We start from the raw sequence: 27,474 nt of genomic DNA on the forward strand, positions 1-27,474 counted from the left end.
GTTATTTTATGAGTTTATTACTTCAACCAAGTACAGGGATATTAATCCCGCTATATGTTGGGGTTTTACTGTTAGATAGTTTTTTCTCCTGGTGTTGTAGTTATCTGTGGACTGTTTTATAGGTATATTTATTATAACTAGTTGACACTGCTATTCATTGTAAATTGTTCTGGTAATAAAGATTTGATTTGATTATGTGTTTCAGATGGTTTTTGGGATTCAGTTTTATGAGTTTAATACTTCAACCAAGTACAGGGATGTTAATGTGAGAATTTGGTTTTTTATAAAGAATGATTTGCAGTGTTCTTGATAGTGGAGATTATTTAGGGTTCTTATTGCTTCTTTTTGTATATAAAATTGATTGAAAGAGGTCTTTGCTTGCTGCGCCCCAGGAAACAATTCCAAAAGGCTAAATAAGGCCTAATTCCACCAAAAATATTCTTCACGATGTTACCACACGTCCCTCTTCCAATAACTTTCATGTTTTAAATTGGGTTTTTCATACGTGCATGCTCATTCCCTCAGGTGTGATTGTGTTTATTGCTATTAAGTCTTTTTTATGCTAAAAAAAATACGTTGACCTGGTGATTAACCTCTTCTTAGTCAGCTCCAGCTGATATGTTGAGCCAGCTGTTTTCCGCCGAACGCTCGGTCAATTATCTTCTGCTTCTGCTCGATTTCTTTGTCCTAACAGCTCGGGCATCGAGATCTTTGCCCGAAAATTAGGATATAAAATGATAACCATAATACCTAGAACAGTCCAGTAAGTAAATTTATGAATAATCTTTTCTTATTTTATAATTTATGGTTTTCATTTATAGAAACAGTTTTTAGGGCAATTTCAGGAACACATTTATTAGTACTGACCTACCAGGGGTTTAGACCTAGTCCTAGGCACAGAAAACATGTTGGTAGTATGTTTTCTGTGTCCTAGGTTACTTCCTATTAGGATGTTCTTAATTAGATTATGTCATATTCGGCATAGACATTTTCTATTCAATGATCAAATAAGGATACAATTATATGTTGGATGAAATTTGGTATTTATTCCGTATAGGTGCCTCCAAACGAATTGTTAATTTTGATATATTACTTTATAGTTTTTTACCTCCTGAATCCAAATATACCATTATTTTTCACCGCTGATAAATATTTCTCAAGATATCGCCGTAAAAACATGCTTAACATTACAATAAACAAGATAGGATGGATAACATTTCAAGTGATTCTGTAGTCAAATAACTTAATGTTCTCTATAGGCGTAATAGGAATTTCGTCACATTATGGAGATATAGATGGACTGGTGGACTAATTACTTGTAGTTCTTATTTAGGCATGTCAGGGTGGTAGGTCGTGCTGTATGTGAATTGGTAACTGCATTAAGTGTTTTGAAGTTAGGTTAGATTAGGAAGGTAAAGTTTAGGTTATAATGTATCGAGTTGTTAGTTTATGTTGCCTGCAGACTGTTTTTGTAAAATTAAAATCCTGAGAAAAACACTTCAAATTACTTTTTCAAAAATGCTTGCATTTTTGAAATAGTAATTTGAAGTGTTTTTTCTGGATTTTAATTTTACAAAAATAGTCCCTGCAGGTAGCATAAACTAACAACTTGATACATTATAACCTAAACTTTAACTTACCTAATCTAACCTACCTTCAAAGGACTTAATGCAGTCACCAATTCACATAAAGCACGACCTATCACCCTGACATACCTTTTCTGACATCAAAAGGAGTTTGCTTACACATTCTAGAGGTTTGGTTAGGTTAGGTTATGTTAGAATAGCACCATTTTAGTATGTAATTTCTAAACGGCGAAATATAAATCAATAAATCATTAATAAGGATAAAATACCCATAGTACATTCCACTTTTAAATGGCATCCATCCTAGCCTACCTTGTTTATTGTATGTTGTATATTATTACGGCGATAGCCTATCTTGAGAAATATTCATCAGCTGTGAAAAATAATGGTACAATGAATACAATGAATACAATGAATTTATTTGGCCAATCAACAACAACATTGTTACAGGCTATGTCAATGTACAAGCATAAAATAAAATAAATATCAAGACTTAAAAATCAAACCAAGCAAAAGATGTGCATGCACTATGCAAAAACAGCAAACAGGCTGTTCAGAGGAAAACTTAACTAAATACAGTTTCAAAAAACTCTTTGAATTTGAAAAAAGGATTTTTAATCAGCCAATCAAGTATTGCGGTTTGGAAGTTCTTTCTTTCCAGATTTCTCACATGACCAGGAAGGTGATTGAACAGTTTTATTCCTGAAACAGGGTATGACCTAGCTCTTTTATCAGTCCTGGACCGAGGAATGACAAGCTTAGAACTAAACCTAGTGTCATGATTGTGCACTGAACTGGTTACATGTAAGTCATTCATGCTGTTCTTAATACTAACAAGGCATTGGAATATATACATATTTACAACTGTCAGAATTCTTTGTCTCTTAAACAAGGGCTTACTGTGTTCTTTATAGTGAGCATGACAGAGAATCCTTACTGCCTTCTTTTGCAGTCGCAGGATCTTTTCGACATTGGGTGAGTGGCCCCACAAAATTAACCCATAGGATATGTGAGGTTGGAAAAATGCAAAGAAGGACATTCTAAGGGTACTCTGTGGCAATTGGTCACTTAGACGTCTTAAAAGATGTACTACTCTACTTAGTTTAGTACAGACTTGGCTTATGTGGTCTTTCCAATTGAGACAGGGGTCAAGGGTTATACCAAGGAGTTTGACAGGCTCTTGGAAAGGAACAATCTGGGAATCACATAGGCTAAATGTTATGTACTGTGTTTTCTCATTATTGAGCACTAATTTATTGTCAACAAACCAATTTGAGGCTGACTCAAAAATCTTCTTAACAGACAGCTCTGCTTGTTCACGGGTCGCTTTACATGATATAAGGGAAGTATCATCAGCATACAACATGCAATTACCTTCAAGTCTGGTATAGAGGTCATTGATTGTTACTAAAAATAACAGAGGTCCCATAATGGAACCTTGCGGAACCCCGTGTCTTACAGCTAATGGTTTAGATGTAATACCATTCCAACTTACAACCTGTTGGCGATCACTGAGGTAGGATTTGACCAATCTCAGAGCACTGCCTTCTAGGCCATATTTTCCCAATTTCAGGAGCAAAATTTCATGTGACACACAATCAAAAGCGCGAGAGAGGTCACAAAGTATTACGGAGGTAGATTTCTTAGACTCAAAAGCATCAACAATTAATTGTACAATAGAATCAACAGCCAATATAGTGGATTTGGCTTTCCTGAAGCCAAATTGACCAGGCACCAGAAGGCTGTGTGCTTCAAGGTGGTCGTACAATTGAGCAAACATAATAGCTTCAAACAGTTTAGAAAATACAGGAATCAACGATATTGGTCGATAACTTGCAACATTGTCACGGGACCCTTTTTTATAGACAGGCACAGTTCTAGAGACTTTTAATGGAGCAGGAAAAATACCAACTAAAAAGCATACATTAACCAAATGGGCTAGTATAGGTGCCAGTGCCCACACAATGTGTTTCAAAAGATTAGGTGTCATGCCATACACATCTTTACTGTTAGAGAGTTTAAAGCCCATAACAGCATTAATAATGTCTTGGACCGATACATGTTTCCATTCAAAAGTAGGTGCACCATCAGGTATGCTTGACAGGATCACAGGAGAGGATTGCGTTACATTTGGAATGGTTGACAAGATGGACTCAACAGACTCAACAAAGTACGAATTGAATTCATCAGCAGATGCAAAAGACGGTTGTTACTAGTGTACCTGTTGCTCGAATTCGAGCAATTGCTAAGTATTACAGGCTTTATTTTAAAACGAATAACAGTCATAATTTCTGATGACTTAAAAATTCGACTTAAAGATTATGGAAATACTCAAGATGTACATAACAGATCGATATAATCAAAATTTCTTGTAAATATCTTATAATTTTCTTAAAGCTGATCTTGTTTTTTAACGAAAATAGATATAAAAAAAATCTTTTCTATTTCTTCTCCTTGGTGGTGTTCTATGACTTTCCTATGTTTCCATAGTTTGCAAATCGGCTCTTTAAATGATTACTAAGAAATGCAGCACAGTGTTAATTCAGTTTTCTTTTTAGTATATCAAATTATCCAGGCTCTCCCGCTTTTTTATTGTAATATTTACACCAACCCAAATTCAAATAGTAATTTCAACCAAGTCAGTAAATGTTTGTAGCAAACTGTTAAATTAGTATGTAGTCTGTTGTTTTTATCCTTAGCTAGCCTATTTATCTTTCTACAGTTTTACACTAAAATCCTGATAAGTTAGACCTAAACGTGTTTGCTTTGTATAAAGTTAGGATGGCGAGAAATATCACTCATAAAATAAAATACAGTAGGCCTAACATTTAAGTAAAAGTCACTCTTTCAGTTTGTAATCTCTAGTTATATATTGATATCAAATGTTTAGGCCTATTTATTCACAAGTCAGAAAACTCGTTGACAGTGTAAGTGTTGGCTAGGCATTGATATGACATGATAACTAAACATTTTTTCCCCCTTTTTTTTGATTGTATGACAAATTAACTTGCAAGTTTAATAAAGGGACTTTGAGGGTTTGTACCCCTGTGGCACTAAGTAGCCTGCACGTATCCCCCTTTAATTCGCTTGATACGTTCCCAACTCAGGTCCAAAGCCTGGATATGGACAGAGTAAGTTAGTGCAAGATTAGTAGGAAACTTATACCGGTATTTCTTTTTATAGAAAATACAAATTACTTAGAATTTAAATTAAAATCAGTAAGTAATTGGTGAACTTTAAGATCTTGATAGAATGAAGAGATTAGGCCTAAACCTCTGTGTCGGATTTGAAAAGTGTCCTGCAGGCTGCAAAATGTCAGTTAACGTACCGTGTCTTAATATTAACACTAAAAAAATTCCCCACAGTAACTTTAAATCCCTGATAATACCTTTTAAATATTGAAAGAACTAAGTTAAGTAATTAAATCACTCATCAGGCCTTGCCTATTCCAATAAATAAATATTTTAAAGCTCCTCAATAGTGTCAAATAAAGCAAGTATCTCAACTATGCTTTTCAAAGCAGAAAATGTGTGTAGATGGGTAGGCTACACAGTTAGATAATTCAGTGTGAACGGATTAACTGCAGTACGGTATTAGGTATAGGTCTACATGATTGATTGAACTGGGGTGGATCTCTTCCCAGGCTGTGTCAGCCACACTTAGAGCTCCTATACAGTTATTTAAGATCATCACTAATGAATTTTAAAAACTGCAGGGTAGGGGTGAGCTCAGCTGGGCCCCTACGATGTGTCCTCGCCAAACAAGGCCTCCTTCATGCCCTCAACAGAGTCAGCGCTGCGATCGAGCAGAAGAGACCATACCATGAAGTCACCGGGGATATTATCTGCCCTTCCATGGTACAGGGAATTGACCACCTGAGAGACCCGCGATTAAACAAGGTGACTATAAAATTAGGCTTATTGTCAGTAATTTATTTGTTTTGTTTGCCTATATGGTTTGTAAATTCAATCTTAAATGATTAGCCGTCAGGCCTAGCCGAATGGCTGTGTTAAAATTTACATTAACACTAGTGGCTTAGCGGGAACATGCAGTGATTTCACTTGACTTACAGGCTTATTTCATATAATCCCAAGAAAGATGAAGGGCTGCAGCAAATACTGTTGAAGACTTTTTTTCTTTTTCATAGACCTTTTCTTTTCCCCTTGACCTGTATTCATCATATTTGTAATTATTTATAATCTTATATAGCCTATTTAAAAATTTGTTTTTTCTTTTATGAGTTTTTTTGGCTCTTCTACCCTACCGATTTTCATTGTTGAAGTCTCAAATTGAAAGTATGCACACACAGATTTGCCATCAAGCATCTCGGCTTAGGCGAAAACTAAATTTGCTCCCCATGTATTTCTTAAAGAAGTTAATTTTTTTTCCTGAGTTCGTGTGGCTCTTCTACCCGACCAAATTTCATGATTGAGGTCTCAAATTGAAGGGATGCAAACACAGATTTTACATCAAGCATTGGCATATATATATTCAACCCCACTTGGCTTATCGTAAAGGAAATTCGCTTCCCATTCATTTCTGATGGTAGGATTAGTCAGTGGTGCTGTTGGCACTGCCCACCATATTTTATATGAATGTGAAGAATTCTTATCACATTTGGAAAAGCAGCTTTTATGTTTATTAGTTGAATTTATAAATGACCCAACATTATGCAATACGATGGTATCAAATGTCCCTATTGTAACTAAATTTGTAAAACTTGGCATTAAGTGTACCTGAAAACAATTTCCATTGACACATGCCTATTCTCTCACAATTCACAAATTCCAAGGCAAGACCCTGAACCAAGCACTAAGCAGTTTTTGATATTGGATCAAGAGAATTCAGTGCTGGGTTGACGTATTGCAGTGAGCCGCGTCCGAACGATAGAGGGACTGTTTTTTGACCTAGGATTTCCAAACAACATCTAATAAGCATTAACAAAAACTCGGTCTGAAAAAAAAAACTAGTCAAAGATCAATGTTTAATATCAATGTTATAACGATTTTTTTGTTTTAGTTAGACATATTTTCACAGTCGATGGAAATAATTTATCCAATCAATATAATTCATACTGTATTAAATTCATGTATTGTGTAACACAATATATATTGAGTTAATTTGGCTGATTAGTTTTATTTTTATTTTGGAGGTCTTAGATATAAGGGAATGCTATTTCTTTCGTTTTTTTCATTTGTATACTTATCATATCATCACATAAAGTTAAACTGTTATGCAGATGCAGTTATCAGTAAGCAAAATGGGTAGAAGCCGAAACTGTACTGCCCTGTTTGAGAATTGTTAATATACCACCCCAGAGGTTTTAATCTTAAAATGCAAATGCAGGTCTAAAAAAAAGCCACATAATGACATCTCAGTGTTTTTGACAAATTCTTTATCTTGGCCGGGAAATATTTTGTAAATATTTTAATCACCCTAACAATTTCTCTACACCATTTTTTCTCTATTTGAAATTGTAGTTAAAAATAATGTTAAAGCTTGATAATGAGAGTCAATGACAATATAATGCCCTGATGACTCCGCTCAATTTTGTGGACGCAACTGCAAACGCCACCTAGTATACACTATATTATATGAATGTAAGCCTGCTTGTTGGGTTGGATGTTGGAAGTGGAGTGGGGTTTTTGGGCTGGAAATTGGGGGAAGTGAAAATTTTGGATTTTGTATTCTTTAAAACATTTTAAAAGTTTGCTATGCCTTGTTTCACATGGTTTCAGCCATATTGCATCAGTTATTTTTATTACCTAGTAGTTAAGTGTTCTATAATAAATTAAATACCCCCGCCGCAGCAAACCTGCAGACTAAGCGAATTTCCATTTTCCTGATTTGATTTTCAATTAAATCTATTCAAATAACATTAGGTTTAATGAGTAGCTAGGTTTGCTGCCTACAGGGAGGGTAATATACCCCCGCCGCAGCAAACCTGCAGACTAAGCAAATTTCAAATTGAATGATTACATTTTACTAAAATATTTCCATAAATAAGATATATTTATTCCCAATTTAAATAACATTAGATTTAATGAGTGCTTAGGTTTGCTGCTACAGGGAAGGTAAAAAGTGTTTTTGACCATACGTCAATAGTATAGGATGAAATAAATAAATATGCCAAATTTTATCAATGTATATATCCATAAACAAGTAAACTACAACAGTTTTCATTTTCTCCATAAGAATAACATGGGAATTTTTAATTACACTATTTTTATATTTTCTCCGTGACCGTTAGGCATACAACAGCGCTTCAAACTCGTTCGAATAAATGTAGGTTTACGCGTTTATGCCAAATTTAATCAAAATCGGATCATTTTTGCTCGAGTTATCGTGCTAACGGACACGTATATATATATAGGTATATAATATATATATATATGAATTTGAACGGATGGTGTTTTTGGCCTCTAGGGACCTCAAAACAAAAAATTAAATCGGTTCCAGGTCCAGGTCTTACCATGAGTACTAAGGTAATAACTTATTACCTATATGGGAAATTCGCTAAAAAGGTAGAACATATTGTTACATGTTTGATATCATCATTGCAGACCTGATATTGTTTTATCTGAACGTTGAAGCACCAAAGGCTTGTAGTTGTCAAGTTATCTTTAGACCCTCACAGTGTGTCAAGGTCATTAGTAATTCACAGACACCTCAGAATACATTAGTAGGTCCAGCTTCTGTATGTTATTTTTTCAGTTCTGGTGTTAATCTAAACTCTAAAGCCATACAATTTTTTATTTTATAAACTCTTGATGACAGTTTTAAGTAGTTGATTGAAACAGACTTACATTTTTTATGCAATTGTATCTGTCAGTGATAAATTATGTTTCATGCTATTATTTAGCCATTTTCTCCATCACTGAAAGAGGCTATAGGTACCTATTGGATCCTCTGCCAAATTTTATGGATGGGAAACCAAAATGTGTTTTTCATGTATTAATAAGGTCGATTTACAGTTTTCTGATACATTAATCTATAGTGTCTAAACTTATTTAAGTAAATAAAAATGGAGGTTTTTATATTTTTGAAAATACTAGGTCAAATTATAAGAGTTTGCTACAAAACTCCTCTTATGCGGGGATTGACTGTAGAATTGAGCAAGATGGGAAATCTAGGGCATCTATTTTTGCACTATTGTGTGTTGAAAAATTAGTCCATACTTATGAACAGTTTTAACTAACTTTATGCCAAGTGTTAAAATTTGGATTGCATTTTAGTGGAAAACTGAACACTATACATCTGTTACAGCCTTATTTACTTAAATATAATAATAACCGCTCAAAAAACTTAAAAAAATACTTATATTTATTTAGCTTCTGCAATCTTTAATGATACCTAGTACATTTTTCAATCCAGGTTAAAAAGCAATTTTGGTGAAGAACTTTTAGTAATTTCCAGAGCTTTATGCTTGACAGGTTACTAAGGTTAAAATTGTGTTGCAAAGTTTACGCCTCAGATCGTCACGTTGGTTGAGGTCCAAGGTCTGTTTTATGCTGCCAACTCCTTTCGGCTCTCACAATGAAGGCAGAGTTTTGGAGTGATGCCAGTGCATTTGGCCACAATCTATTTCAAAATAATTTTTTTACCTGCCCACCTATATTCAACTGATACGTGTAAATATATAGGCCTAAAGGAATTCTTCAAGATAAAATTTTACTTGATTATTTTTAATTATAAGTTCATCCTCAACTTATTTGAGTTACGTTTAAAAGTGGTTACTTTTTTTCTTTTAACAAGTTGAAAATATTTTTTTACCCAACAATGTTTTATGACATTATTTTTATATGTCTAATGCTAAGACTATACCAGGAGGCTGGCGTCTGGGATGCTGGCTTCTGAGAGGCTGGCATCCCACTTCGAGTGCTTGGCCTGCGAGTTTTTGGCCTCTGTGGACATCAAATTGAAAAAGTAAATTGGTCCCTGGCCCAGGTCTCACCATGAGACCCAAAGTAATAGCTTATTCCCTATATTAGCGTACATGTCGAAAGATAGTGTCTCCGATGCTAGTAGCCTAGTATACTGTGCCGCATTTTAACCAATACCCCACAAGCAATTTTGTGTATCCCTGGAGGCAAAAAGTCACCGGACGCTCGAATTTCAGCTTCCCTTTTGGGATGCACAAAATAAAGCACCCGGTGGCTTTTTTACCATCCAAGAATTTTTAGCATTTTTTTTGGCATTTTTAGCATCCCTAGTCTAATTTCCATAATTTGATTTAATGGTCCCGGACGCCAGCATAGCGGATGCCAGCGTTCTAGTATAATCATAGCCCAATTTCATTAACTGTTCTTTGAAAAGATTGCTCATAATCTTTTTTGCAGAGTTAAATATGTCTTATCTACTTATTGTAGCCTAATAATTACAGTCAACTATGGGAATATAAAAATATCAATGCAACTTTTTATTGCTCAACCATATTCTTCTTACATCGCATTTTATTATGTAATTATTCTTTAATTATATGAGCCTACATTATCAAATTCACACGTCTAAGCTAAAAATTGCATAACTCATGGTAATGATTATGCAAATTTAAAACTACTAGTGTATCGAGCAATTGTAAAGTACCTGTGTGTATTACAATTGTTATTATTACTAACAGTCATAATTATCGGTGAGTTTAAGAATTTAAGCTCAAAGCTTCTGTAACTAAAGGAAATCAGATACGCTGTTCATAACAGTTCTAGATAATCAACATTTCTTGTGAATATTTTATCTTGTTTTTAGTTCTTTCTACAAAGGTTTCTTGACTAAAATAAAACATAATCTATACTGTATTTCTTCTACTTTGTGGTGTTTTATGGCTTTTCTATGTTTCCATAATTTGCAAATCAGTTGTTTCATTGATAGTTCAAGAAATACAGTACTGTGTCAATTTGGTTTTTTTATTTGGCAAAATAGATCAAATTGCCCAGGATTTCTTGTATTTTTCCATTATAATTTGTACACAAACCCAGATTTATATTAGTAGATACTGTATTTAATTTAAAAAAATATTTATATCAACTTATTCAGAAAATGTGTGTAGCCTCGGGCGCGTATCCAATTGCAAATTAAATGTTAACAGCAATTAAATTATACAGCAGATCACAGTGTAAACGAATAATGATAACATGGGAACTTGAAAAGCCACTGGGGCAGAGCCCAGAGGACTTTTTCAACATGTAAGACCTTGTATTATGACATCTACTCAATGAGATCTTTCCAATGAGGCATAAACTAACAAAATCGGATGAGAAACCATGGAGGAGTTCTGCCGACAAAAATTGTGCTTGTCTTATATATGTAATAGATACAGATAAATGTTTTATTAAAATATATTTAGAGAATTGTGTTGCGCCCATGCTTGGAATAGTTTTACGTTTTGGTCCTGACTTAAGAATTTTCATAGACTAAATTTTTAGTTCTTTTAAAATAACTGTGAAAGTATTCAAAGCCTTTTCTGCATCGTTAATAAACTTATTTAAGCAAAAATATATTATCTTATCTATATATATATAAAATCCAATGTATGTTTGTTTGCTCTTTATGCGTTACCAAACCGGCCATCCGATTGTGATGAAAGGTTGTTCTATACACCCCTGGGAAGGTTTGTGTGAAATAAAGTTTTGGAAAACTCCTTATATAAATTGTAAACTATTATTATTATTTTTTTTTTTTTTATGAACAGCAGTTAGGAGGTTGTTAAATCTTCCTAATTGACTGTAGGCTATGTCTCCAAAGTAGGGGAAGTATGATCGAAATTTTTTTTCTCAATACTATTAATCTACTCTGTTAGGTTCAATTTATTTTATTAACGTTATTTTAAATACTTTATGTTTACAAACTCAATGGGCCAACAAATAGTGTAACATTCTGATCAATAAGAACTGGTTCAAACTGAATTTGTTAATCTGTTGAAATTTTTTGTTGATTAATCAATTAGAAATCTTCCTATATTCTTGAGCACCTCTTTACCTTAACTCAAGGACATGCTTATCTGTTCCATTCAAATGTAAAGTGTCTGATGTACTGAATGAATGTTTTCAGTTTATGAATATGGAGTAACGAGTGTTAAAACCAATCAGCCCAATATAAAAGCTGGTATTGTATTTGAATGGTGGTGAGGATGGTTTTTGATGTTGTTTTAACGGTTTTAAGGTAATTTAAAAGGGGTTTTTTAATCTAAAAAATAATAAGGTATTATTTGGAACAATAATCTCAATTTGGGCCCCTCGTTATATTCAGACTTTAGTAAATTGTATGGATTTTAAATGGTATAATAAGCTCTGTCATGTTATCACAACACTACCTGACAGTTGTTGTGATAACGTAGATATTTGATATTTAGATGGCTGCGACCCTGTCGGTAGATGATATAATCATGACAGTAGCCATGGCCCTGACAGTCAATATTGTACCATGAGGTAACAGGATGGTTTCAAGGCTATTCTAATACTACCTGTTAACTCTGTTCTAGATGTAAATAGCTACAATATTGTCTTATCACCGTCATTAATTGTTTTAATTTTTTATTCAGCTAATGAGTTAGTTATGCCCAACCTTTTAGGGTTTGTATGAATTAGAATCATCATTTCTGATGATTTTATATTAATTGAAACACTTTTGTTTGTCACCATACACAGTACAAAGTTATAAATATGATCGTAAAGCATTTTTCATATTATGATTGAAGAATGTAGGTCTATCTATGGTATTTGTTTCTTCTAAGCGTAGTAAACATATTACAATGACAAATATTTTTCAATTATGGATCCAATAATGTTATATAGGCATAGTACTGATTAAGTTTAACTGATATAAAAAAGCCTATTTTTAAATTCATAATTCTTTACGTACTGTAAATCTGTAGGACTAATCTGTATGACCATATGTGTATTAAAAGTCAGAGTTTCATAACATGTGAACAATGAATAATGATATCACAAATTAATGAATCACCCTCTTGCAACATAGATGATTAAGATTATTATGAAAGTAGGATATTTATAACTGAATATTCAATCCAATGAAACTGTTTGGAAATAATATCTATATTTTTAATACGCTAGGCATATTTTTGTCATAATTGTATTGAAGCGGTGGTGCTACCGATCACCATGTCCAAGGTTTCGTTAGAAAGGTCTTAGCATGTAGTTTTGCCATCAAACAAAAAAACTTTAGAATTCCATCAGGGCTCTGCCCCGGTGGCCTTCAAAGTTCCCATGTTATTCTTAGGGAGAAAATGTTTGTTTACATTTGAACAGATTAATACTTTGAAATTGACACTAATATTTGAAACAGCTGTTTATACTAAAATTGGAGACATATGCATAAGGATTTATTAGATTAGTTGAAAAGATTGATGTTTCACTGTATGTATGGTCGCCATTTCATTGAACAGTATTAACAGTATTTAAACCAGTTTTTATTTGCACAAAATCAAAACATAACAAAAAAACGGAAATCAGTCGGAAATTGGAAAAGAATCGGAAAATAAGAGAGCATACATTAGATGCAAATGCAAATGCGCTAGGAGCAGAGTGAAGAATAAAGGTAAACGTTCGGATATAATATGTCAAACTTCAGAAGGAGACTGGAACAAGATTGGGAGATGGGTCATTATTGAACACAGTTTGTATTGGACATGGAAATTTAAAGGTGAATTTGCGGAGATGTAACCTGGTGGAAGAGGAAGTATGCAGATGCGGAGAAATAGTCAAAATTGGCAAGTCAGGTTTTGATGAATTGTCCACTTCAGGAGGCAAATAGGAAAGAACAAGAAGAAGTCCTGGATAGGAAAGGTCTAGAGATGAGAAAATATAACTTGATAAGAGACAAGGAAACAATTGAGACCTTTAGGAAAGTAGTACAGAAATAGGAAGAAAAAGGGATACATAAAGGCTTTTTAAATTAAAATAACCCCGCCGCAGCAATCCTGCAGACTAAGCGAATTACAACTTGTCTGATTACATTTTTACTAAAATATTTCTATAAATAAGACATTATTTATTCCTTACTTAAATAACATTAGATTTAATGAGTGCTTAGGTTTGCTGCTACGGGGAAGGTAAAAAGTGTTTTTTGACCATACGTCAATAGTATAGGATGAAATAAATAAATTTGCCAAATTTTATCAATTTACCCCATAAAATTCCCCATAAACCCCCGTTCCCATGGTCCGATTATGCTGGATCGCGAACTCGTTCGAATAAACGTAGGTTTACACGTATGTACCAAATTTCATCCAAATCGGATCATTTTTGCTTGAGTTATCGTGCTAACGGACACATATATGTATTATGTAGGCCTATATATGAATTTGAACGGATGGTCTTTTTGGCCTCTAGGGACCTCAAAATGAAAAATTAAACCAGTCCCGGGTCCAGGTCTTACCATGAGTACTACGGTAATAGCTTATTCCCTATATGGGAAATTCGCTAAAAGAAAGAAAGGATTGAAAATTTCTCCAGAAAGGGGAGATGAAAGCTTATAGTGAATCCCAATGATTCACTCAGGGTGGTAGGGGGTCGTGCTGTTAGTATTTTAGATGTATAATTTTTAAACATGTAGTTTTTATGGACGTGGATTAAATGTGGCCAAAGCCTGAGAAGAAGGAAGATTTTCTTAGCCTGGCAAATAATTTGATTGTTGATTAATCAAAATAGAATCATTTACTGCCTTTCACAAACAAAACTGCAAAAACGGCACGAAAACAGCCAACTCAATTAAACCTTTTACCATATCCACCTTTAACAACAAAACCAAGAATCGTAAAATGCCAAATAAAAAAATATCAACACAAATCCTTTTTCTCCTATCAGGATCGCTAGTTTTTTAAAATTGATGTCAAATGTTGATCAACTCTTGGTTGGAGCATGGAAAAGGTCCAAGATGTTCTAAGAGCACAAAGCAATGGCTAATGCAGCCAAAAGCAGAAACTGACAGCAGATGGAAGGGAAGCATAAACGTTTTTATACTAAAATTGTACTCATAAATTTAATGTAAACACGATGAATGGGATTTAAAAAGAAACACTAACACACTGCTGGCTCATGTCAAGACTTTTGTTACTAAAAGGTAGCAGCAAATAATATTAAATTAAATTTATTGTATCAGCTCAAAACCTCACTTTTTAGCCACTAATGGTTCACTGAGAATAAAACTGGATACCGCAGCTGGAAAAATTTGGAATTTTTACACAATACAAGTAAAAATTCCAGTATTTTACTGATCAGCCAATGACTCATTTGTAGCAGCATCAGATTTACTGTGTGTGTTGATCTAATTGAGAAAAAACTGTAATCTGTATTTTTCACATGTAAGGGTCTAGCGTTTACTCTGGAGGAGAGGCAGGCCCTTGGTATCCACGGATTGATGCCTCCTAGGTTCAAGACACAAGCCCAGCAGATTGAAGTTTGCCGTTTCAGTGTGATGAAGTATCAAGAAGATCTCAACAGATATCTCTACCTCGCCGAGCTGCAGGTATTCACTTGTTGTGAGTCATTTTGTTTTCTCCCTTTTTCTTTAGTTCTATCTATGACTATCGAAGGAAGTAGACATCCCATCTACATGGACCGGCTGTAGTCAATTTTTTATAGTTGAATTGAGCTACCTGCAGAGAGTGTTGATGCCAAATACTCATTTCTGTCTTATATACATACTTTTACAAATTTAAACTTAAAGTAAAACTCACTACAACACTAAACCATGTTTTAAGTCACATCAACTATCATAGAATTGAGTTAGGAAATATAATGTTTATAGTAGCATACTTTGTTAGTGGCTCATATTCAACTACAATCTGATTTGAAAATTGGCTACAGATGGTCAAAATAGATTAAATGTCTATTTTGGTATGAAAGTCAATGGTTCTATCTTTTATTTGTCCCTCCTTTTTTTGGCTATATTTTTGTTTTACTAATCTTACCTTAACAAGCTGTTTGTTGTGTTGTGGTTAACAGAATTGCCTTCCTAAATAACTTACAACACACACTACAAATTTAAATGTGACATAGGAGTTGGTGCAACCAGAGTTAAATTTGTATATAGGTAGCTGGAGACTGAATAATATCTAAGTGAATTCTAGGCATTAAAATCTAACTTGTAATATTGTTAGGGTTTCATAATGTTTCTACTTTAAGTTACAAGTAAGTGATTTACTGTTGGTTACATTTCAGGATTGGCTACATTAAAATCTTTTCAAGCAGATATGATGTTTGTTGAATAAACTTAACGTTTACTTTTTGTAATAACTCATATCAATATCGTCAGTTTTTCAGCAAAAAATTAAGTTTTGGTCGTTATACAATTTGTTTCTTTAAATGAAGATGATTTAAAATTACTTTACATTTCTTTCTTTACTACAAACTTTATTTGCCATTTAATTTATGTGAACTTGGAATTTGTTATGGAACATAATGTATTAACATCCATAACATAGTACTTAGTTTTAAACAGTCATTGATTAACTCAATTAAATCATCAAGGGGTTTTAAGGAGGTAATGACTGTTCCGAGTTTAACAATTTTTAAAACACTTTTGATGGTAGAAGGAAATTTTGCAAAATTATGTGGTGAAAACGTTGAGCATAGATATGATACTGTGTTTAAAACTAACTTTCATTATCCGCGGCATCGTCTTTCATTAGTAGAAAAAAACCCCGACATAAATGGGCAAAAAACTATTTAATAAACTGTCTCAAGAATTAAAGAGCAAAATACAGTCCAAGCATTTCAAAAGCAGCCTCTGGCTAATTTTTTTTAAAGAAAAACCTATTACAGTATAGATGAGTTCTTAAATGATCAGATTGTGTAAAAATGAATTTGTTTTAACTAATTGGTTCGATTTTACATAAACATGTTTGAAGTACCTAACTTGTTTAAAAACAGGTTAGTACCATGTCAAGATTAAAATGATACTAGATTTAAATAATAATAAGTTTGCTTCTGATCATTACCAAACTTGTACTACACTTTATTTTTAATTTAGCTATGTATTGAAAAACTTCTTGAAAAAATCTTCATTTACTGTGTTAAGTATTTAGTACTTATACAGAAAAAAACTTTACCTTTAAAAAATACAGTCAAGAAATATAAAGAACGATTTGTGAGTCACATCACAATCTTGCCATTCAATTTATAGGCTAAGCTATTTTGCAACCAATGCTTAATTAACTCAAGTATGATAGAACTTTTAGTGTAAGGATTTCTTTGTTTTCAGGACAGAAACGAGCGGTTATTCTTCCGCCTATTGTCAGAGAATGTAGAGACACTGATGCCCATTGTCTACACTCCCACTGTGGGTCTTGCATGTCAGAAGTTTGGTCTCATCTACAGACGACCCCGAGGACTGTTCATCACCATTCACGACAAAGGACACATCTTCGACATCTTGAAAAACTGGTGAGTCGTAAAACGACCCTATGAGATAGACAACTTGTAAAAAAAAAGCTGTACAATTTAAAGTGTTTTGGGTTTTTAAAATAATATTTTAATAATAAATTAATTTAACTGTAGTATATTTTTAATAAAACTCCACTTAGAATTTGGATTTGGGCTTCTATAGAATTCTGAGTACGCAAAACTATTATTTAAAATTGGACAAGTCTCCTTTTAAGTTCTAAAAGACCTAGCAAATTATTTGAGTAAGATAGAGGAAAGTCCAGGTGAAATGCTATTTTCTCCTGAACAATATGGTTTGGTTCTGCTGAACAAACACTGAAACAAACCTAGTTAAACAACTGAGAAACTTCTAAACCTGTCCAGTAAGTTAATGGAAATATTTCTACTTTTACAGGAAAATGAGCAAATTACTCAACTCGATTTTGATGTTGTAAAAAAAGTACCTGGAGCTTAAATATGACATACATCTATTATATTTTTATTAATCTGCTAAGTTAAAAAAACCACTCCCATCAATCAAAAATGAAGAGATTTAGAACATAACTATTGCAATAAAAACAAAATGAATTTACATCCTGACCATAGACTATTGGATACTATTGTATCAATAGTCATAGATCTTTACTTTCACAATGGTACCAATCCTGCCCATGCATTTTAGTACAATAGGCCTATTTGTTTTTATTAGGTACTAAATGTCTTTGTGTCGTCCATAAACTATTGTACTCATAATGTATTAGCACAAACTTATTTCTTTACGAAAAACAGAACAATTACTATAACCGTTTAAAAGTGTGAGTTTACAGCTCATTTGCTTGTGTATTCCAGGCCTGAACCTGATGTCAGAGCTATCGTCGTGACAGACGGAGAGCGTATCCTAGGTCTTGGAGATCTTGGAGCTTGCGGAATGGGCATTCCTGTGGGCAAGCTGGCTCTGTACACTGCCTTGGCAGGCATCAAACCTCATCAGTGTCTGCCCATCACCATTGACGTGGGCACCAATAACGAAGTAATTATCCCCTTTACTTAGGTAATCAATATTCTTGTCCTTACTCTAACCATCGTCTGGTTAATGTGAGTGTCATTAGGGAAATTGTTGTAATTTAGATGGAACTGTTTGTTTTCCTTGTAGGAACCAGTAGTTTGTGGTGTGGTATGAATCGGTTGAGAAAAGTTAATTGACTCAACTTAAATAGCTATTTAGGATTTATAATCGTGTAGTTTGTTAAGCTCAAATTTGTAGTCTTAGCAGGCCTATGTTTCATTACACAGGGTGTCTACCTGTCACGGATGTCACCGAAGTCCCCGTAAAGTCACCGATTTTAGTAATGTGTCACCGGAGTCCCCTATTGTCACGGAATTTGTTTAAATTGTCACCTAAATTTTTGTAGACCTACAGATTTTTATTTATTTTGGGACAACACTAAATCTTTAGACGAAACTTGTCATGTATAATAATATTATACTATCACGTACAACAGTTAATCTAGTCTAGATTTAGACTAGATGATGCCAAATAAAATGATGGCGATACAAACTGCGAAGTTAATACCATGTTATCATCCGAAAACTAGTCAGTTTAGTACTGTAGCTAGTCAGGCAACCGGCCAAAATCTTGCCAACACAAAATTATTTTACCAGTTCCAGTGACAAATTTTGCAATGTCTCTTATGGAGTCAGGCAATCGTCCTGTGTTTTGTCCGCACGAAAATACCGTACAATAATTGTATTGCCGTAGCTTACCAGTCTCGGATAGAGTCAGGCAACCAGCCTGTGTCTCACCGCCACGAAAATATCGTGCAAATAATGCTAACTTGCTACCGTAGCCGTAAGGTTGAGGTCAATTCCATGTACGTAAACTAGTTAAAATACTTCCAATAAAAAGACTGTTCAGACATAAAAAAAAAATAAAACATATATAAAAGAACACTTGCATCTGTGCATTAGTTTTACACGTTCGTTCACTGCGCTACGAGATCCCGAGGTCTCGTATCGTACCTAGCTCGTGTGGGACCCATAATTTGGCTTCTTTCCTTTTACTTTATTACGATACGAGACCTCTGGATCTCGTATCAAAAATGAAATTAAATTAAATGAAAATCATCTTTATTCTTGAGCGTTTTTTTATATTAAAACATATGTTTTTCAAAACAACTCACGTCAACATAAATAACATAGTCAGTCTTCCACAGCCCTTTAGGTCACGTTCGCACCTGGTAAGTTTTTGAGCTATGACGTAATCAAGATGGCGGCTCGGCAATTTTTGAATGCGTATATTTCGCAAACCGTTTAACGGATCGGGATGATTCTTTTTTTGTTTGAAAGATATTTTTACAAACTATCTCTTTGTATTTACACATTTGTTGTAAACTTAATATTCACCCCACAATATTGAAAAACGTTGTTTTTATTATTATTATATTTATTATTGCTTATGACTTCTTAACTGCTGATAAAATCAAATACCACCCGTTGCAAAAGTTGCAGATAATTCTATACCCTTTCCATTGATACCAAACAATATGTGATTAGACCTAAAATAAAGCAAAGAGATTGAATGAACCGTAAACAAACACTGAAAGTGGTGTACGGTCCGGGAAAGATTTAGTCCTGGACATGACTAGGGTTCTGTGTGCATGTCGTGTGTAGAGAATTTTGCCCACTCGGGTGTCAAGTCTGCACCTGTTACGTTTTCCAGCTATGACGTTAAACGGTTTGCGAAATATACGCATTCAAAAATTGCCGAGCCGCCATCTTGATTACATCATAGCTCAAAAACGTAGAACTTGACACCCAAGTGGAAAACACTTCCTAAGACACCTATATTGAAATGCAAAAGCAAAATTCTCTATACACGACATGCACACAGAACCCTAGTCAGATCCAGGACTAATCCCTGGTTTTATATAGTACACTGCAGAATTGACTGGCAAATAAGTAATCTAAATGTTAACATGTGGTTTGATGATAAATCACGATCAGCTGTCTCAGTAAACTAAAATCAGCAGTAAATGGTTTCTAATGCTATTCTTATGGAGAACATTTTAGGTTTACCTGGTAATTTGAATTTGTTTATCCGTTATGACCCTTGACTCATCTGTACTGGATATAATAGGTTTTACTTTTATGATATCATTATCACCGAGATCAGAAGTAACACTGTGTACAAGCTACAGCTATTTTCTTTTGTCTCTTAAAGACTGTTTTTGTTGTGATACAGTTAGTTGTGGTGTGCATGTCACAGTTTTACATTAAAGATGTCATATTTTATTTTATTTTTTATTTTTTAAGATTGTCATAACTATTTAAGTTTCTGTAAGCTTTTGCTATTTTATTTTATACACTCTTTTTGAGATATTAATTAGTTATTGTACTTTAGTTGTTGTTTTAATAGTGCTTTATTGTTCTTTGTTAAACGTTATGAAACTGCACAAACGAATAGTTCCCGATAGTAATGAGAGCTATATAGGCCTAATCTCATCTCGATCTCGTCTCAAACTTAAAATTTAGTCTCATCCCTCCCTACTTGTTGGTTACTTGTTAATGAATGAATGAAATGGCATGTTTATTCCATATAATATAGGCTAGGTTAGGTTACAGTATTACTTCAAAGCAATAATGAATAAGACTACATGAAAAACACTTGATGAGATTTGATACCAAGTTAAATCATTAGTAATAAATTCATGGAAAGTTGCTATAATGTTTTCTGTAAAATCAGACTATCTGAGCAGTTTAATCAATCTCATGTACTACTATAAAAAGGTGAAATTGAAATATATTTGGTATAGGCCTACTTAAGTGTTTACTGTTTACACCTAAATCTTCTTTCTGGAAAGAAATCTAGAAATTAACTGTTATAGCCATTTAAACTTCCCTTGCTAGAAAATCCTGCCAGAGAACGTGGATATTACAATTATTATTGAATACAGTGTAAAGTTTGGTGTTACTTATGCCAAATTTCCCACTCAACAATCAATTCCATCCTAATAAAATTCCTTAAAACCTAGACCCTTGTGCCCTATGTTACCAGTACCTCTAAGTTTCTTAAGATTTAATAAAATTAAGTCAATTAACCTTAATTAAATAATTTAATAAGTTATTTCAAAATTACAGATCTCATTTTTTGTTTCTGTTTGACAGAAACTGTACAACGATCCGTTGTATATCGGACTAAGAAAGAAAAGGTTGGTGGGTCCCGAGTATGACGATTTTGTAGACGAGTTCATGCAAGCAGTTGTGAAACGCTACGGACAAAACACTCTCATCCAGGTTTGTAAAAAAAGCCCATATACCAGGTGTTGTTGATTTACAACAGATTCTTTATTTTAGATTGATTCTTTATAAATTATGTGATTATGAATTTATCTGTTAAATTATTGAGTAAATGTTTGCAAATGCTACATCTAATGTAGCAATCGTACACTTTCGGTTTATTGTGATCACAAGTTAAATAAAGGGAGAAAATTTCTTCTTTTCTAGTTTGCTTTAACTGTAGTTATTTTTAGTTATTGAAAACCTCATATGTTTTGTAAACATAATACAATAAAAAAGAAAGTATTGAATAAACAATGTGTAAACTTGTTTAAAGATACATAGCGTTACTATTAATCATTCTTTAAAACATTGGTCTCCAACCTATCGCCTGCAGGCCAGATGTGTAAACATATTTTTTCTATTTATATTCTAGTTGCCATCATTGTACTTTGTGTTATGTCAAAATCATAAATATGACTAAAGTTCACACCATAGTAATTACAAAACTATTACCGGTATGTAGTAGGTTATTGTTTTTTTGTGACATAATTATTCACATAAACAGGTAAACAATTTTAGTTGGCCAACCTGATATATATATCAAATCAAATCATCTTTATTTTGCACAGAAAAAAACTGTATAATAACGTCACAAGAATGTATAATAAAACTAAATTATAAATGCTGTTATAACAAATGGTATAGGCCTACATTAACTAAAAAATAAGTTAGAAAATTACATTTTAGAAAACCACTGAGCTATTATTAGAAAGCAACTACGTGGGGTTTTTTAGAGCCAAGCAGTAATCTTTTTGGATTTGATTATTGCTGGCACTCCTTACCGATAAAAATTTCCAACGTGGCCCATGAGTAAGAAAGGTTGGAGACCCCTGGTTAAAGAAATGCACTCTTTAAGGCAAACAACATATTTAATTTCATCTGCCTGAAAAACCATCACAGATATTCAAACTGGTTAAAAGTCACATTTTTATTAAACTTGTAGAACGATTTATCTCATAAGCCTATCTTATCTTAGTTCATTGTTATTATATCTCATATTTATTTTTTCTTGCGATAGCCGTAGCATTTTGGTTGGTAAATTTTGGTAAATTGTCGGTTAAATGTTTAACTTTGCCAAACCTCTCTACTTTTCAGTTTGAGGACTTTGGCAACCACAATGCATTCAGATTCCTGGACAAATACAGAGACAAGTACTGCACGTTCAACGATGACATCCAAGGAACCGCGTCTGTCGCTGTGGCAGGACTAATGGCAGCTCGACCAATCATAAACAAGCGAATGTCCGACAACAAGTTCCTTTTCCTAGGGGCTGGAGAGGTGATTTAACTTTTGTAATGCTGAATAATTATTTCCCACTTGTCATTATTGGTGGTAATCCTGACTGGCTTACTCATTGCTTGGGTGGATACGTTTTATACAAATACATTGTCAAGGTCTTGATGTCAAGAGAAACACTGGTTCCAAACCAGTAAACTTTTTTGCTGGTTATTAAATCACCCTTTTTATAGTTTAAGTGAATTTTTCATGTCTGACATTGATATTAGTTTTTAGTTTCTGACTGATGTAGGCCTTAAATCTGTGTAACTTACTTTGTTGTTTAAATTATTTGTAGCCTAAGTTATTGAATGTTATAGGCCCTAATTGAAATGCTAACCACTGGACATTTTATCCTTGCAGATTACTGAGACTTCTTAGCCTAAGTTACTCTCAAATTGACCTCAACTATACAAAATGTTCTTTTTGTAATTTGTTGCAATAAATTCTTGATTCCATAACATTATTCTTTAGAGAACATTTTAAAAGCTAAAACCAACAATGTTGGTGCAGTATTGTTTTTTTTCTTTTGTGCTATTTTAGATAGGAGGAAATAAAAGGGAATGGAGGGTGGAGAGAGGGTTAAAACCCTAGGTCAGATTTAGGTTTGCTAACTCAATCTCTAAGTACTGTTATCATTATGGTGCTGCCTTCTTGAGGCTACAGTTCCAATAGTCAATGCTTTGACTAATAATCCAATAGTCAATGCTATCACTTAAACTTAGTTCACCCTTGTGACTATTTGACATAAAAATACACCTTAGTCTCTCATCTTACTGATACAGTTATGTTTTTGTAATTTGTCAAGGCCGCTCTTGGTATCGCCAACCTGTGTGTGAGAGCAATGCAGACAGAAGGCACCAGCATCTCTGAGGCTCGTAGCAAGATCTGGATGATGGACATTGATGGACTTCTGGCCAAGGGAAGGCCTGAGGGACGTCTTGAAGGTGATTAGCTTTAGTTTCCTCAAAACCTTGATCTAGTTTTATAATTTTTTTTTAATTCTTCTCCCATGTACTTTGGGTCAAAGCACTCTCTATCATACTTTAATTATCTTTTATTTCTTTTTGGCTTTAAATACACCTTATCAGTGCTGCAATTTCAATGAAGATATAAAATACTGATAATATGAGCCAGTTACCTAACTTACAGTGGTGATTGATTGATTGATTGATTGACCAACAAGTATTTACATTGTTTTGGGATCTAAAATTTAATCTGACTTTAAAAAAACATTTACAAAGCTTTAAAAGGAAGGAAAATCTTTCTTACTTGCCAAATTTATTCTTTTAAACCACAATATACATTATACCAGTAGTGGGTGATTCATCCATGTATTGGGTTTGTCACTTAAAATTTTATCATTACAGTTCATTTTTGTACTGCAAAAAATACCCCTTGCTTTGATGGATATGATCCATGCTGGAAAATTCCAAGGTTTTAAGTGCACCACCTCTTATTTTGGTTTTTTAATTAATGTTTAATGATTTAGTATCCAAACAACAGTATTTAACAACCCATTCCATTTTTATTTAATAATGCAGTTTTTATTTAGTGATGTGAACAGGGATAATTGTTCTTACAAATAAACTTGTATTTAAAATAAAATTCAATCAACTAGGATAAGAACACTTTAAAAAACTAGGGATGGGTCGATTCCAAAAGTAAATCCTCGATTCCACCGATTCATGGCTTTGGTATCGGAATCGACAGCTGAAAGTCGATTCCAAAACCGATTCCCGACTCGTCTGCAAAGATCGCACGATCGGAAAATTACTGCTTTTGCCGCGATCGCGCTAGACTACGATAACATCTCCGTGACTACGAGAGACGATGAGTGTTTCTACATGGCGGGGCATGCTCAGAATTTTGCTGCGATCGAGGAAGACGACTATAATGTCTACACGACTGCGGGAGTTGTTCATTATTTTGCCGAGATCGCGGAAGACGATGATGATGCTCCGTTATTGCGGGAGTTATTCAGGGGTTTGCCATGACCGCTGGAGACAATGATGATGTCTGCACGATCGCGGGAAGTCATCAGAATTTCGCCGCGGTTACAGGAGACGACAATGGTGTCCACTTGACCGCGGGAGGTGATCAGAATTTGCCGCCATTGCGGTAAACAATGATGTCTTCGGGAACCGCGGGAGACAATAATGATGTTTAGTTAACAGAACCATAGTAGATGAGCAGAATTTTTCCGCAATTACGGAAGATAGTGATAATGTCTATATGACCGAGGTAGATAAAGATATTTAATATTTTACTGTGATCACACACACGCACACACATTTTGTGAAATATTTTGTAATGTTTCCTTGACTGCTGCTATATGCAGGATTTTGCTTTGACCCTGGAGACAGTGATGATGTTTTCGTGACTGAGAAAGACTTTCAGTACGGTATTTCAAAGTCACCACAGAAGATGGTGATGATGTGTTTATAAAGGTTCAGAAATAAATTGGCTCATTCAAATTTTTGTATTGCTACATTCATTTTTCTTTACTTGAACAAACACCCCATTACCACAAAATACTTTGTGGAGTGACATTAAGACAGTAATCAATCCATTTAGACAATTTAGTGAAACTAAAAAAAAATGTATTGGTATTAAGAATTAAAAAAAATTTTGTATCGATACATTACTAGTAAAAAGAATTGGATTTAGCACTATAATCTAATTTTAACATGATGGAATCGAGAACCGATATCTAAGAATCAGAACCGGAATTGAAAATTTCTGGAATGGACCGGACCAAAAATCTATATATTTCATTGTGCGGTATGATTTTTTTTTTATTAAAACTAAACAATGTTAACATAGGTTATTGTTATTATTACATGATACCTAATACAGAAATGTTTGTCTGTTTGATCCAGGTCACAAACAGCTGTATGCAAAGGACCATGCTGTTGTTAAGGACCTTCTCACATTAGTCAAAGAAATCAAGCCATCGATATTGATTGGTAAGAGTTGTTATTGACAAAAAGAATTGGTTATGAGGTATTCATAGTGGTTAGAATATTAAAAGATGGTCTCAGGTAAGCTAGCTAAACTGTATCCATTAAAAAACTTAGTTTTCAATTTAGCAATTTGTTACATTATTTGGTCCATAGCCATTGCTGTACACATTTATTTTTTCCATGGGAAATGAAACATTCTTAATTCTTCCAAGACATGTCATGCATCAGACTAAGCAGGTCTTTACACAATATTAGTTTTTAGTAGTGATGGTCAAATCCAGGAATTGAAATATTTGAATCCTGATCCAAACCCTGAAAAATCTAATTATCAATTACAAATATAAGTACAATATTTGAAATTCAATATGGAACATACTGGGAAAATCAATTATTTGATAATATTTCAAACTGTTTACACCAGGATCGACCGACTTGAGTTGCTTGGTGAACTGCAGTATCCTGCCTATGAACTTTTCATGAAGCAGGTGTCTGCCACTTCCCCACTTGTCATGGTTAGGCTTAGAGTGCTCAAGAGTACTTTTCCTTACTTCATTCAGAACTGTGCAGTGATAAAGTAAATACAGCAATCTCCTATGACTGCCCACATTTCCTACATACTCTGTCCCCATTGTGGATTCTCAAATAGTTCTCATCATCTCTGATCCTGTACAGGAGCCTCAGCGGCTGGTGGAGCCTTCACCCCGGAGGTTCTGCGGGAGATGGCCAACAACAATGAGAAACCCATCATCTTTGCCCTCAGCAACCCTACCAGCAAGGCAGAGTGTACAGCCGAACAAGCCTACGTCAACACTGATGTGAGTTCAGATAGAAAGAATTATGGGGAGCGAACCATAACCAGTGGTAGAGTGTGGGCTTTGGTCCCAAATCCCGCCATCAGCAGTGGTTTTTATCCGTGTGATAATGCTGTAGCCGTGTAGGACTAGTCTGAAAAATCTGTAAATCGGTTTCTTGCTTCCTAGATGTGAAGGTGAGAGTACAAAAACCATCCTTATTGCCAAAAACATTGTTTATTAAAAAAATTGATTTGGCTCATTGAGAAAAATACTTAGATATGCAACCCCGATTGTTACAAGAGATCCATTTATATTTTTAAACTAGATGGTTTTTAGGTGAGGTTATTAATTCAGTTAGATAATATTTTTGGGTGTAACTCACCTTTTTGAAATCAGCAGAACATAGTCATTGCCACGATAGTTAAAAAACACACACAACACATTTAAAATAAATACTCCCGCCTCAGCAAACCTGCAGACTATTTATGTTATGTAAATTAGTAGGCCTAATAGTTATGTAAATAGACTACTAAGCGATTTTCCATTTACCTGATTAGATTTTCAATTAAATTTATTTAACATTAGGTTTAACAAGTACCTACGTTTGCTGCTACAAGATCTCAGGAATAAATAGTGTGTTTTAAGGAATTATTAATAGCTTAGCATAAAATCAATAAATTTGCCAAGTTCTGTCAAAATGTATCTCAAAAAAACAAACTACAACAGTTTATTTATTGTCCATTAACATAACGCGGGAATTTGAAATTTACAATTTTTTAAATTTCTTTTGTAGGCCTAATCCATAACCGTAAAAAGCAATTCAATATGATTATTTTTTATTTTGTCATATCTTTAAAATGGCTTAAAGGTAAATGGAGGAATTTTATGTTTTGGGCGTCAAAAATTAGAAAACCCAATTTTTACCCCATAAAGCCCCGTTCCCATGGTCCAATCATGCTAGTTGGCGAACTCATTCAAGTTTATCCCACCATACATCTCCAATCCAAATTTAATCAAAATCGGACAAAAATTACTCAAGTTCATGGATGTATATAAATTACATATATGAAAATTTGAACAAATAGCAGTTTTGAACTCTAGGGACATCAAAATGTAAAAAGTAAATTGGTCCCGG

General features: G+C 33.9%; 2 protein-coding genes across 2 annotated transcripts in view; one reads left to right on the forward strand and one right to left on the reverse strand.

Moving 5' to 3' along the window:
* Positions 1-27,474, reverse strand: part of LOC128988971 (farnesol dehydrogenase-like) — a 424,915-nt gene that overhangs the window by 73,797 nt on the left and 323,644 nt on the right. The window lies entirely within an intron of this gene.
* The window catches only part of LOC128988965 (NADP-dependent malic enzyme), a 34,318-nt gene continuing 7,465 nt past the window's right edge, over positions 622-27,474 (forward strand). Inside the window, exons 1-10 of the mRNA XM_054410774.1 lie at positions 622-763; positions 5,302-5,485; positions 14,910-15,068; positions 16,806-16,987; positions 17,816-17,996; positions 21,131-21,259; positions 22,400-22,582; positions 23,388-23,526; positions 25,462-25,548; positions 26,218-26,360. Of these exons, the coding sequence (XP_054266749.1) occupies positions 735-763; positions 5,302-5,485; positions 14,910-15,068; positions 16,806-16,987; positions 17,816-17,996; positions 21,131-21,259; positions 22,400-22,582; positions 23,388-23,526; positions 25,462-25,548; positions 26,218-26,360 (1,416 nt within the window). The 5' untranslated portion in view covers positions 622-734. The remainder of the gene's footprint in view (positions 764-5,301; positions 5,486-14,909; positions 15,069-16,805; positions 16,988-17,815; positions 17,997-21,130; positions 21,260-22,399; positions 22,583-23,387; positions 23,527-25,461; positions 25,549-26,217; positions 26,361-27,474) is intronic.

This window comes from Macrosteles quadrilineatus, unplaced genomic scaffold (assembly GCF_028750875.1).
Source record: "Macrosteles quadrilineatus isolate MER2022 unplaced genomic scaffold, UCM_ALF_1.0 Scaffold_3__2_contigs__length_128488019, whole genome shotgun sequence".
Classification (NCBI taxonomy): domain Eukaryota; kingdom Metazoa; phylum Arthropoda; class Insecta; order Hemiptera; family Cicadellidae; genus Macrosteles; species Macrosteles quadrilineatus.